The sequence below is a fragment of the Ahaetulla prasina genome, chromosome 11, assembly GCF_028640845.1.
Source record: "Ahaetulla prasina isolate Xishuangbanna chromosome 11, ASM2864084v1, whole genome shotgun sequence".
NCBI lineage: Eukaryota > Metazoa > Chordata > Lepidosauria > Squamata > Colubridae > Ahaetulla > Ahaetulla prasina.
In genome coordinates, this window is record NC_080549.1 from 21,787,767 (window position 1) to 21,801,945 (window position 14,179).

General features: G+C 42.0%; 1 protein-coding gene across 1 annotated transcript in view; it reads right to left on the reverse strand.

Annotated features, from left to right (window-relative positions):
* Positions 1 to 291: 291 nt before the first annotated feature.
* The window catches only part of CHRDL1 (chordin like 1), a 44,533-nt gene continuing 30,645 nt past the window's right edge, over positions 292 to 14,179 (reverse strand). The window contains exons 9-12 of the mRNA XM_058196732.1: positions 10,339 to 10,533; positions 8,156 to 8,323; positions 7,566 to 7,652; positions 292 to 4,531 (exon numbers count right to left, since the gene is read on the reverse strand). Of these exons, the coding sequence (XP_058052715.1) occupies positions 4,401 to 4,531; positions 7,566 to 7,652; positions 8,156 to 8,323; positions 10,339 to 10,533 (581 nt within the window). The 3' untranslated portion in view covers positions 292 to 4,400. The remainder of the gene's footprint in view (positions 4,532 to 7,565; positions 7,653 to 8,155; positions 8,324 to 10,338; positions 10,534 to 14,179) is intronic.

Sequence of the window (14,179 nt, forward strand, 5' to 3'; positions counted from 1 at the left end):
GAATGTAGAGAACTTCCTAACCACACAATTCTCATGTTTAAAGTTTGAAATGGCTCATCAGGATTAGATCACTAGTAATCTCTGTGAATACTTTTTTTTAAATCCTGCTTTTTACTAGAGTAACCCCAAGTCAATCAGATGACGTGTGATCAGGATTGCAGCCCAGATTTTGCAAACTCTTTATCATTCCCCCTCCCCTCTCCTGTCCTCAGAGAAGGTTTGGAACTTTCCCCCATTCTTAAACAAAGGAAAAGGGACACAGGAAAAAAACCTATTCAATGAAAGAAAAAGTCCATTTGGAACAATTCAAGTTTATTAATTTATAAAAGAGATAAAACATGTATATAAATAATGGTTATAAATATGTGTCTCCACAAAAGTGGGAAGGGGTGGAAGAGAGACCCAGCCAGGCTAAAATGTGTCTTGGTTAATGCTAAATAAACACGCTACACTGATTTTTCCTTGTCCTTAAAAAAAGAGAGAACTTATTATACAAATAAATACATAGCCTATATCCCAGGTATCTCATCACAGATACAAAAAATTATTTTTCTTCCAGAAAATTAATAAAATACAACGAAAGTACTGTACACCTCTTAACTTGTGCCCTTTCCCAGTGATACGTTTCAAAAAGAGAGACATTGCATCACCTCCCAAGACCTACTTGCTCATTAAATTATAAAGTTCTGCTTGCTAGCTGGAGAATTCTGGGAGTTGAAGTCCACACACTTAAAGTTGCCAAGCTTGAGAAACACTGGTTTACACAACCCAAACCCCTAAGTCCACACAACACATTTAACTCCAAACCCTTGCCATTTTCATATGGCATGAACCAGCAAACCAAACCATGGCTCAGTGTGATAACTAGGTTGACCCAACCTGCTTTTTTGGCAGCAGCCAAAAAAGCTAATAAAATCCTGGGTTGTATAAACAGAGGCATAGAATCAAAAATCACACAAAATATTAGTACCGCTTTATAAAGCCTTAGTAAGGTCACATCTTGAATACTTGCATCCAGTTTTGGTCACCACATTACAAAAAAAGATTTTGAGACTTTGGGAAAATTTGGAAAGAAAAGCAACTAAGATGATTAAAGGCCTGGAGACCAAAAACATATGAAGAACTCTTGCAGGATTTGGCTTTGGCTAGTCTAGAGAAAAGAAAGACTGGGGTGACATGATAGCAGTATTCCACTATTTGAGGGGCTGCCACAAAGAAGAGGGGGTCAACTTATTCTCCAAAGCACCTGAAGGCAGGACAGGAAACAATGGATGGAAACTAATCAAGGAGAGAAGCAACCTTCATGACAGTGAGAACAATTAACCAGTGGAGCAGCTTGTCTCCAGAAGTTGTGAGTGCTTCATCACTGGAGGTTTTTAAGAAAAGACTGGACAATCCCTTGTCTGAAATGATATAGGGTCTCCTGTTTGAGCAGGGGGATGGACTAGAAGACCTCCAAGGTCTGAATGGGTGAATTCTCACAACGTGCTAAACCACCTTCACTCCGTTCGAGCTCTGCTTTCAAGGGGGTTGTGCCAACTCAGCTGCGAGCCCAGAACTAACCAGACTGGCTGTGTTCACACAACACTTTCCATGCCTGGAGACTATAGTTTAGTTTTGCTGTGGGAACATAACCAGGATGGGCTGCTCCCAATTTAAGGTTCCGCAGCAGAAAAGCATTGCTTAGCAGTTCTGTTCCACTACAAGCAGCATATTCTTTTTAATTATATTTTATCATATGATAAAATGATCCTTGGAGATGTGGCAGCCATGGGTGACCTATTTTCACCTTGGCCCTCCTAGGGCTCCATTGTTCTTCCTTAAAAAACAAGGAACTATGTTGAAGTCTTCCTCATTTTGGAGTATAGGTAGTCCTTGACTTATGTCCACAATTGAGCCCAAAATTCTGTCCCCAAATGAGAGAGCAGTTAAGTGAGTTTTGCCCCATTTTATTGCCTTTTTTGCCACAGTTGTTAAATGAATCACTGCAGTTGTTAATTTAGCAACCCGGTTGTTAAGTGGAACCGGGTTTCCCCATTGACTTTGCCCGTCAGAAATTCTCAAAAGCAGATCACATCACCTGGGGACACTGCAATGGTCATAAACATGAGCCAGTTGCAAAGTGTTCGAATTTTGATCACCTGACTATGGGGATTTTGTAAAGGTTGTAAGTACAAAAAATGGTCATAAGTCTTTTTTTAGTGCTGCTGTAACTTCGAACAGTCACTAAATGAACTGTTGTAAGTCGAGGACTACCTGTATTCGGGTGGGTGGGTAGGAAGGATGAAAATTGGGTCTAGAGGGGCCGATACTTCCTGCAGGCTGCTGGTTGCTTATTCTTGATATCAACTATGGTTGCAAGCCTTAGTAGAATGAGTACCTTCACTTTAAGGCACAGAACATAGCCTAACTTTCATGTGAGATGTGGGGTGTGAAACCAATCACTAGGGCTTGCAACCATAAAGGTAAAGGTTCCCCTCGCACATATGTGCTAGTCATTCCCGACTCTGTTGTGTCTCGTCCGATCTCACCACAGCCGGTGCCTTCTTATCTGCTTCCGAACACGGAGGAATGTCCTAGTATGCCTCCCGGCCCCAGCCCTGGCTCCATGCCCAGACAGGCTGAAGAGGAGGAAGTATCTCCAGCCCCCAGCTCTGGCTCCATGCCCAGGCAAACGGAGCAACTAGACCCCTCCCCCTCCTCCACAGCATGTGAGCCTGAGGGAGGTCAATTGCCAACAGCTGCAGACTGGAGTGACCCAGAAGACTTGATAGATGGAGGCAACAGAAGGAAGGGAGGGGCAGGCCTGGATAAGTGCTGAGTCATAGAGCCACACCCCATGGCCTATATAAAGGACCTGCCTTCTGGCATTCTCTGAGTCAGGCAAAGTCTAAACATATCTTGCTGAAGTCACTTTCTGGTCTCCTGCCTGCCCTGAGGACTTTGCTAGGACTTTGGCAGAGCTGCAGAGGCACGCCTGATTCGGATTTCCCTGACCCGGCCATCAGCGGAGGAGTGGGACACGACAGACTCTAGGAGGCAATGCTCATCTCCGTTTCAAAGCCGAAGAGCCAGCGCTGTCCGAAGAGGTCTCCGTGGTCATGTGGCCGGCATGACTCAACGGCAAAGGCGCACGGAACGCTGTTCCCTTCCCACCAAAGATGGTCCCTATTTTCCTACTTGCATTTTTACGTGCTTTCGAAAGGTTGGCAGAAGCTGGGACAAGTAACGGGAGCTCACCCCGTTACACGGCAGCACTAGGGATTCGAACCGCTGAGCTGCCGACCTTTCAATCGACAAGCTCGATGTCCTAACCCCTGAGCCACCTCACCCTTGTTTTTGATATCAACCATAGCTGATATCAAAAATAAGCAACCAGGAAGTATCTGCCCCTCTAGACCCAATTTTCATCCTTCCTACCCACCCATCCAAATTCAGTTGTGATTTTTGCCTGTGGGATTCACAGGATTTCAGTCCTGGAACTCAAGTTGCAGAAAAGAGTTTGAAGCTTCAGCCAAGGACAGCACGCCTAGCCTACCACTGTCAAATCCAAATTTGATCTCAAATTCAGCCCACATCATCTCCTGAAATTCCATGACTGTCCAAGTCAAGTTCTCTTTGGTTCTTTCCAAGGACACTTTGGGCCATCTATCCCAAGGCATTGTGCCAAGGTACCATTCCGCCCCCTTCCTGAATGGTTTTTCTCATGAAAAGAAGAAAGTGGGAAAAAATAATGGGAAAATAGGAGTGGGAGAGCTGTGTGCCTCAAAATGAAAACAAGATGACCTGGATTTGATTCTCATCACGCCTCTGAGCAGTTGTACCTCAGAAGAGTTTCATAATGCTAAACCTACCTCTAGAAAAAAACCCTTATTTTCTCCTATTTGGAAATACCTCAGACAGCCCTAGCAATTTTATGTTTCTTGCTATTTTATTTCTGAAAAAAGTCTTGTGTAAGCTGGTAAGGGACTTAATGTAGTTTTAAAGTAGGAAAAATGTATAGGGAAATAGGAGGAGCTTGGTCTCACACAACTGTGGCTCTACCCATTTTATATCTGCACCTTCCCCACTGAGGCCTTTGTCTCTCTTCAAAATATGAAATCAGCTCACTCACTCACCACCCCTGGCTTTAGACAATGACCTTTGCAGGAATCCACGTCTTTCCTTCCTGTTTTTCCAATAACAAAGAACCACCATTTCTGAAGTCGAGATATTAAAAGGCCTAGCACAGCAACATATGCTGGGCATGAGATGAATACTTTTCTTCTTTCTTCTGTCTCTCTCCCTTCTGTCTCTCTCTCTTTTTTATTTTCTTTCCAGGGTACCATCAAATAAAACAAGCCCGCAGTCCTGCTGCGGATCCATCTATTTTCTCTCAGTTTCCTTCTTCAGAACCTCCTTCAACAACCATCCTGTTCGGATTTCTCAAGGTACAAAACTTTCAGCAGTTCTTCCAGTTCAGTCCTGCACTCTCGATTTTCACACATTTCGTTGAGCTGAGCTGCTCCCTCGCTGAATATTTTCCACTTATCTAAAACAAACAAATGTGGTGTTTTTTTTTTAAAAAAAAGCAATGAGCAAATCCAAGACAGAAATGCAAATGACAGCACGGTGTGCAGGATAATTGGAAACATTGAGGGTCTGAACTAATGAGGAGGTTTGGTGTTTTCATGTCCTCCTCTATCAGCTTTACATTCCAAAAACATCTGGCCCGTATGGGTCATGCATCTGAAAACTTCCTGATTCCAACCTAAACAAAGATTCATGTGCACATAGGAAGCAATCAGTTTTGTTAACTGCAACATTTAAGTGGTGAATGCAAACAGAATAGATCCCTTGCCAGGTCCATCAATGCCAAACGGAGCTTTGAAATACTGGTGTATTTATTTTCAAAGCTAATTAAATTCCTCTTATATTTACAGAAGTACCAGCCATCATCATCATGACATCGCCGATGCAAAATAAGCTCTTATTTCTCCCCCTTCAGCAAAAAGAAAAATTATAGGCATAGAAGAATATTTTTCAGTTCAAAAAGAATATTGAGTAAGGAGAAATGCCTTACTGGTCCTCTTGACCCCTTGTAGCCAAAATGGAGAATGGGATCAGAGTTGGAAGGGGCCTTGGAGGTCATCTAGTCCAACCCCCTGCTCACGCAGAAGACCTATACTAGGGATTTGAACCGCTGAACTGCCGACCTTTCTGATCGACAAGCTCAGCATCTTAGCCACTGAGCCACCTAGCCAGGTTTAACAGAATGGCAGATCCTTCCTCTGATTCAACTTTTATGTTGTTGTTATTCAGTCTCTAAGATGTGTCTAACTTTTTGTGAAAGTCCACAGCCCCCCTCCCCGTCCTCCACTATTTCCCTGGTTCTGCCCAAATTTATGTTCATTGCATCAATGATATCATCTAACCATATCATCCTCGGCCATCCCTTTTCTTTTTGCCTTCAATTTCCTCCAACATCAGGGTCTTTTCCAAGGAGGCCTTTCTTCTCATTTGGTGGCCAAAGGATTTGACCTTCAACTTCAGTATCTGTCCTTCTAAAGGACAGCGGGTTGTCCTACACCGCATTTTCCCACCCCCAATTTACAGTATCCTGGAAGCAGACAGACAGGCCAAGATTCATTGATGTTGGGGGTTCATTATGCTTCTTTTACCAAACATACTTTTATCGATCAAAGACCAAAATAAAACTTCTGTCCGTCTGTCTGACTTCTCAAAAGTTCTGAGAAGGAAAAAGAAATAGACAGAAAAAAAGAGTCCCTTTTAACACTTAGCTTTCAGTCCACTTCAGATTCTGAATCCCGCAGCAATCATGTGAACAAATCAGAGGCCAAAAAGAATCAAGCGGTTATTTTTCTAGAATAATTCCTTGTATAAACAACCCCTTGATTCACACTAATGAAATGAGGAGAAGAATTTCTTCCAGAGCTGCAGTCCTGGAATGTTCTAGCTACAGCCAAGTGATAACTTGAAACCAAAAAGGTCAGCTGATTCATTTCAATGCCGGTTCTTGACCACGTTACATTCCATAATTATTAAATCCAAATGTCTCTGGTAAAAAAGAGTACATTTAATCTGACGAAAAGATTAAGGATGTAGTCCTGCACACGTTTATCCGACAAGAAAGTTTCATTCCAGCATCAAGCTAAACTAAGTTAATTGAATAAACCCAAAGTCACTGAGTTTGCAAAACATAGTAAGCCGTAAACCAAAGTTGAGACCCTCCAATAATGAGGTTCCACTAGAACGGAGAGTTAAAAAACTGAAAAAATCACATCATGTGCATTTTGTGGGATCTTAGGTTAGGTCTCAGGAAAGTCTCTACAATTTAGTAAGACCCCACCTAGAATACTGCATCCAGTTTTGGTCGCCACATTATAAAAAAGATGTTGAGACTCTAGAACGAGTGCAAAGAAGAGCAACCAAGATGATTAAAGGCCTGGAGACTAAAACATATGAAGAATAGTTGCAGGAATTGGGTACGGCCAGTCTAGAGAAAAGAGGGACTAGGGGTGACATGATAGCAGTATTCCAGTGTTTGAGAGGTTGCCACAAAGAGAAGGGGGTCAACTTATTTTCCAAAGTACCAGAGGACAGGACAAGAAAGCATGAATGGATGGAAACTAATCAAGAAGAGAAGCAACCTGCAATTAAGCTTCCAAACAGTGAGAATAGTTAACCAGAGGAACAGCTTGCCATCAGAAGTTGTGGGTGGTTTATTTCTGGAGGTTTTAAAGAAGAGACTGGACAGTCATTTGTCTGAAATAGTATAGTGTCTCCTACTTGAGCAGGGGATTGGACTAGAAGACCTCTAAGGTCCCTTCCAGTTCTATTCTGATTGATTAATTTTGACAGAAGGAAGGTTAGATCAGGTGGTGTGTTGATTTGATTTGATTTATTAGATTTTTATACCGCCCTTCTCCCGAAGGACTCAGGGCAGTTTACAGCCAATAAAAAACACATATAACAAAAGTTAAAACCATTAAAAAAACTAATTCAATATATGGCATAAAATTTAAAAAAGATAAAAACCACATTTAAAATTTAAAATCATGTTAAAACTAGCTCTGCACGATGGAATAAAAGAGTCTTCAGCTCACGGCAGAAGGTCCGGAAGTCGGGGAGTTGACGAAGTGTGTGACTCTAGGACTTTGTATACAGCTTACACTAAGTGATTGGTTTTCTATGTGAATTATTATCTGTTTATCCACTGTGACTTATTTTGTAAAACATTATTAAAAAAAGTTGTGCCTTTTTCAATGGGTGATTCCATCCTTTGACTTTATCCACACAGCATGTTTGACCAGAATTCACCCATTTCCTGAATTTGCACAATCAACTGAACCCTAACTTGACCCAACACGGGTCTATCGGCATAACCCTAAGTCCCAAAAGGCCTAGCCAGGGTAAGATAACCAAGTATGGCACATGGTATAACAGCATAGATTAGTTTATCTCACGCAACTAAGTGGAGAGTGTGAGAATAGCTCCTCCAGGCATGCGTATTCATAAAAAGTCTGATTTTGACTTGAGAGATATCAAAGCAAGATTTTACTTACTTAGAGTTGTCCTTGTGATCTGCTGGAAATATGACAGTTCTCTGAATTCCTCCACAGGCATGGTGTTATGATAGTTGCTCAGGATACCTATTGCAAAGCCATTGGAAGAATACAAGCAGTTAGGAGGAACGGCTTTCAACTGTACACAATAGGAGCACGGTGGCTCAATTGGTTGGGACGCTGGGAAGGAGGTTAGCAAGTCCACATTTGAGACCTGGTTTATGCCATAGTGCGGGGTTGAGCTCTCATCCTTCACTCCAGCTTCTGCCGGGGACATGAAAGGAGCCCCCCCAACTGGGTGTCCCCAGGGCAATGGTGATGTCATTGGCTAATCCTTTCAACTTGGAGGGGCTTCTGCCTTGAGTACAAAACTGAACTCAATTCATTTTGGAGAGTGCCTTTTTTTAGTGGAAAACTCTTTTAAAAAAAGTTTTTCATAATATAATTACTTGAGACAGCTACCAAAACTTTCTGAATTGGGAGCACTTTTACAACCCAGAAGACACACCATGGATGATCTACCTCAGAGGTCCCCCAGATTTCCTCTCTTCCTTATAGTCTTGCTCTTGGAAAAAGAAAGAATTCAGCACCTCTCTTATTAGTCCATGTATAGATCTCCACTTCTGAACTTTCATTTTTTTCCAAAGCAATTTTTCGGATGGTTCCTTCGAAAGTGTCAAGAATGCCTTCATAAACTGGAAATGTCTCCTCACCACAGAAATAGTCTTGATCATCAGGGAGCTGACTTTCAATTTCTTCTGCAAGAGAAACAAACAATAGTTTATATTTTAGGGATCTAGTCTATCTCACCTCTATTATTGCATTTTATTCCAAAGGAAATCCCATTATATTCAATGGGATATATTCTCAGGGACCTTACATCAGTTTACCGTTCCTTTATTATCTGAATTACTATAATGGGTAGATGCAGAAGGAATAATCTTGAGGAATAGGAGAAAGAGACACAACCAAGACAATAGACAGATAAAAGAAATCTGAGTCTGGGACTGAAATGTATTTTGAGAAAGTATCTCAGACATGAACATTCCCAACTCTCATGAAAATAAGATGAAGGAGAAGGAAGTACAATCAGATTTAACAGAATAACAGAGTTGGAAGGGACCTTGAAGGTCTTCTAGTCCAACCTCCTGCTCAAGCAGAAGACCCTATACCATTCCAGACAAGTGGCTGTCCAGTCTCTTCTTAAAAGCCTCCTGTGAGGGAGCACTACAGCTTTTGAAGCAGACATTCCACATGTTAATTGTTGTCACTGTTAGGAAATTTCTTGCAAGATTCTCTTACTATAACCTTGTAATAAAAATAGTGCTAGCTTGCATGTCTTTGTTTCCAAATTAGGTTTATCTTGAAAGTCTGACAGTTACAAGTCATTATAATATTCCTACGTTTTTCCAGATTCTGATTCCAATAAGTACAGTGTACCAAAATTATCTTTGAAATGCAATCTATATTCTTGGAGGAAGCACAACATGATGGTCCACCAGCCCTGTCCTGCATCTGAGCCATTTTCCTGGCTTGGAGAGCAAAAACGTCTTCAACTGTTCCATAAATATTGAAATTGCAGTCAATTCCCAATCTCATTAGCTTCTGAATGTGGAGGGCAGAAGGTTCTTAACTGCCTTAGCCTTACAAATATTGAGTCAGCTCCAGCGAATATGCTTCTGTTGATCCTTTTCATATTTTATGTTTGTTTCCTTGTTTCAATTTGCAAACTTGCAATAATAGTTAGAAACAAGCAACTCTAAAACATCTCCATGCATATATTATTTTCTTGATAATCAGCTTTCTTTTTTTTAACAGATTAACAGAGTTGGAAGGGACCTTATAGGTTATCTAGTCCAACCCCCTCCTCAAGCAGGAGACCCTACACCATTTCTGACAAATGACAGTCCAATCTTTTCTTGAAAATCTCAAGTGATGAAGCTCCCACAACTTCCGAAGGCAACTTCTGTTCCATTGGTTGATTTTTCTCACTGTTAGAAAGTTCCTCCTCAATTCTAGGTTGAATCTCTCCTTGGTCAATTTCCATCCATTATTCCTTGTCTGGCCTTCAGGTGCTTTGGAAAAGAGCTTGACCCCCTCCGCTCTGTGGCAGCCCCTCAAGTATTGGAAGACGGCTATCATGTCTCCCCTGATCCTTCTCTTCACTAGACTAGCCATGCCCAGTTCATGTAACCATTCTTCATATGTTTTAGTCTCCAGTCCCCTAATCATCCTGGTTGCTCTCCTCTCCACTTTTTCTAGTGTCTCAACAACTTTTTTATAGTGTGGTGACCGAAATTGGATGCAGTACTCTAGGTGTGGTCTTACTAGGGCTTTATAGAATGGTATTAGTACCTCACTTGATCTTGATTGTATCCCTCTTTTAATGCAATTTAGGATTGCAATGGCTTTTTTAGCTGGCTCATATTTAGCTGATTGTCCACTAAGACTCCAAGATCTCTCTCACAGTCACTGCTATTTAGCCTGGTTTTCCCCAGTTTATATGTATACTTTTGGTTTTTCTTGCCTAAGTGTAGAACTTTACTTTTCTCTACATTGAATTTCATTTTGTTAGATAGGGCCCAGTGTTCAAGTCTGTCAAGATCCATCTGGATCTTGAGCCTATCTCTGAGAGCAGAGAGAGAAAAACGTCTCAGCAAGAGAGAGACATTCTTGCGTAGGGGTATCTCCAGTCATTTGCTTACACCCCAAAATTGTTTCTGCCCTATGCACCATGTACCCTCCATAATCCAATACAACATTGTCAACCTACCTGGACAAACTTTGCAGCATTTCCCTTCAATTTTCTTCGGTTGTTCACAGGGATACCGATAGGGACACTGGATTGTTTTACATTCTGGCTTAGTGCCGTTGCAAATACATAAGACACATTCTACAGTACCATAGAACCGGAGAAATGGATGCCAGGTTTCTCCTTGTGAGTAAGTTTTTCCATTTGAAATGCATACTAGAATAAAGAATGGATGCAAATCTTAAATATCAGAAATAAAGATTTAGTGGCCACAATCTTTCACTCTATGGCCATTTCTCTCACTAGTAACAGAATAACAGAGTTGGAAGGGACCTTAGAGGTCTTCTAGTGCAATCCTTTGCTCAAGCAGGAGACCTTATACCACTCCAGACAAGTGGCAGTCCAATCACTGCCTAAAAGCCTCCTATGATGCAGTACGCACAATTTCTGGAGGCAAACTGGTTAACTGGTCAACTGTTCTCACTGTTAAGATTTATTTCCTTAGTTTGTGATGTATCACGTATCATGGAACAGGCCTAAATTCAGAATAATCTAGGGGTTCTGTTGTATGGGAAGAAATCTAAACACTGTTACACCTGAATCCAGAATAATTTTGAATCTGGGAAAAATTGGTGTCAAAATTTAGAGGTTGGTTGTTCACTGGTACAAAAAATATCCAATGGGAAAACTCAAAGAGATCAGATAATTAAAGTATCACAATAATTTTGTTCCCGTTTGGGAAAAGGGGAGAAAAATGAGGGGCCCTTGGTGCTCTCTGAGCATGGTTGTTTTCTTGTAGACATTTCATTACCCAACTAGGTAATATCATTAGTGCTAGAGGGGAGTGGAGGTCTAGCACTGATGATGTTACCTAGTTAGATAATAAAAGGCCCACAAGAAAACAACCAAGTTCAGAGAGCATCAAAGGCCCTTCATTTCAACCCTGAGGTACAAATATTCTCCTCAGGGGAGAAAAAAAAATTACCTCAGCCCCTGAAAACTGCAGCTGAATAGCACATACAAGAAATTTGATATTCATTTGCAGGTTATTTATTTTTTTTATGTACCAAAACAAATCAATTAGAAACTGCTTTGTGTGTGAACTGAGAAGAGTTTGCAGTGGATGGAAATTTCTTGCTCTGAGACATGAAGCATTCAACTTGAGACAAACATCATCTCATGATTGTTCAGGTGAATATTCAAGTCTCTATCACCAACATTCTTTCAGTTAATCAAAATCTTGTAGATTAGTTGGCCCTGAACCACATGTTTTAAAGATTTTGATGGCCATTTGTAAGGTCTCTGGATTGTTGACTTTGGGCCAAGTGGCTTTTGTAACTTCAGATTCTCTCAGGTTTTTCTCTCGATTTCAGCTGTCTAGATCAGGGGTGTCAAAACTCGATTTCTTTGAGGGCTGCATCAGGGTTGTGTTTGACCTCAGAGGGCCAGGGTGGGCATGGCCAGAGTGGGTTTGGCCAGCTTAACATCACTCGTGTCGGGGACACCTGTGGTGACCAAGTGCTAAGGCAGGACTTCCCCCAGACCCTCCTTCATTCTCATTATAAACTCCTTCCTTCCTTCCTTCCTTCCTTCCTTCCTTCCTTCCTTCCTTCCTTCCTTCCTTCCTTCCTTCCTTCCTTCCTTCTTTTCCTTCTCTTCTTTTTTCCTTCCCTTTTTCTTGCTTGCTCTTTCCCCATCTTCTCTTCTTTTTCTTTGTCTTTCCACTTTCCCTGTCTCCTCTCCTATCCATTCTTGCATGCTCTAATGCAAAACAGGAAACATTTCTCCTTTTGTTTTATTTTTGGTTTGTTTTGCGAGACCTCTACCAGCAAAAACGAAGGTCAGGAGGGCCATGTGCGGTCCCCCGGGGCCCCATTTTCAGCCAGGACAGCCTCCTGAAGCCTCCTGTCAGCAAAAATGAGCTCCATTTTCACTGGCAGAGGGCTGCAGGAGGCCTTCAGAGCTGAAAATGGAGCCCAGGAGAGCCCCCCCACCTCCATTTTCACTGGCAGAGGCACTGCGGGTCGGTCCTTTGCTATTTCCAGGGCAGCCCTGTGGGCCAGATCTAAGCACCCTGCAGGCCGGATCCAGTCCTCGGTCCTTGAATTTGGCACCCCTGGTCTACATGAAGTTCATGGAACCATCACATGTGGATATTTGAACATGGGCCTTCTCTTTGGGTATTCACTGATGTGCTTAGGACTGGACTTCATAATATATGTTGATGAATCTAATGAACCGAAGAGACCTTCTCCCAAGTGAGACATAGACATTGTTACACACATACACATACATATATACATACATACTTCTACCCGTGTGCATGTTACTTCACAAAAGATAATGTTGGCTGGGGAACCAATGTATTGCACATAATTATGCTTCTGTTTTATTCTCCTTTTTCTATGGAAGCTGAACAAGGAGATATTTGGGGTGCTGAGAAGATATCACAGGCATCCCAAAGGTGCTTTTTTTCAAGAAGAAACTGGACTCTTGCTGTCTTCAAAAGTCCACATTTTGGACAGAGAGGACCACTGGTTTGAAAAAGTGTTTAAAGAGGCCATCTCTGTCGAAACTGAACAGCCCCCTCTCAACAGATATGACCTGATCTACCTCCAGTCTACAACACAGTCCTTTCAGCAATTCCAAGAAGGCTCCATACCAGTGGTGAAATCTGAACCGGTTTGCTGGCTGCACATGTGCGCTACACACATGCATGCACAATGCGCATCGTGCACCAAATGTGAGGTGTGCGCGTGTGCAGTGCACGCCAAAAGGAAGCATGGGGTAATAGAACAGCACGCATGGGGGGGAGGTGATCAGCTGTGGCACGCAATCTTTTTTTTACTTTTAAAAGCATTTTAAAAAATGCTTTTAAAAGTAAAAAAAAGGCTCTGACGATCGCGTGGCTCAGCTGTGATCGTCAGAGCCTTTTTTTTTTTTACTTTTAAAAGCATTTTTTAAAAGAACCAGCAAGCGGCCAAGCGCATGACCGGGTGATTGGATGGGCATGGTTGGGGGGCCCACAGATTTTTGCTACCGGTTCTCTGAACCACCCGCCGCCATCGCTACTGGGTTGGCCGATCTGGTCCGAACTGGGAGCATTTCACCCCTGCTCCATACCCATTTGCACTACTTAGGTAATCCTGAGGACACAGATAAACCTCCAGGTGGCCCAAGGACTCTCCAAAAGAAGGCAAATGCCCAGCTTTCTGCAAGGAGTGTAAATCCTTCCATTCCCCACCATCCAGTCAGAGCTGAAAAAGTTTCTTGAATGAGATGCAAAACATCTTCAAAGAAAAAAAAGTTGCCTCTTGAAAAAGCACCTTTTGGACAACCATGACCTGGATGACTGAGACTCTCCGTAGAGATATGACAGGCATGCTCATAAAATGAGGCCCAAGGAGGGCATGGCTATTTTTTCATTGACCAATGGAGAAATTGTTCCTTTCAATCTTCTCTAGCAACCCAAGATAATGAATATAAGTATTATTTCAAATGTAACCTTCCTCTGTAAGGTGAAGTATGTAAAAGTAAGCCCAATTGCAAAAACCACTATAAGAGTCCTCTTATTATTAACTGGGTATGTCAGTGATGTTAAATAATTAGCAGTAGATTCTCCCCAAAAATTGTAAAAATGTCATTTGAGGGCTGGCCAATCCTAACTTAGTTTGATAGAAGTAGACAAGCCACAGTAGAGATACACTAATATCATATCGTATCTCTTAAAAAGGGCAGGAATCCTGGAGAGACGTTAGCATTTTTATCACCCAGATGCTACTGTCTATGCAATGTCAAAAAAGATCCTGGGAATGTCTGGAGATTCTCAGTCATCCAGGTCATGGTTTGTCCCAAAGATGCT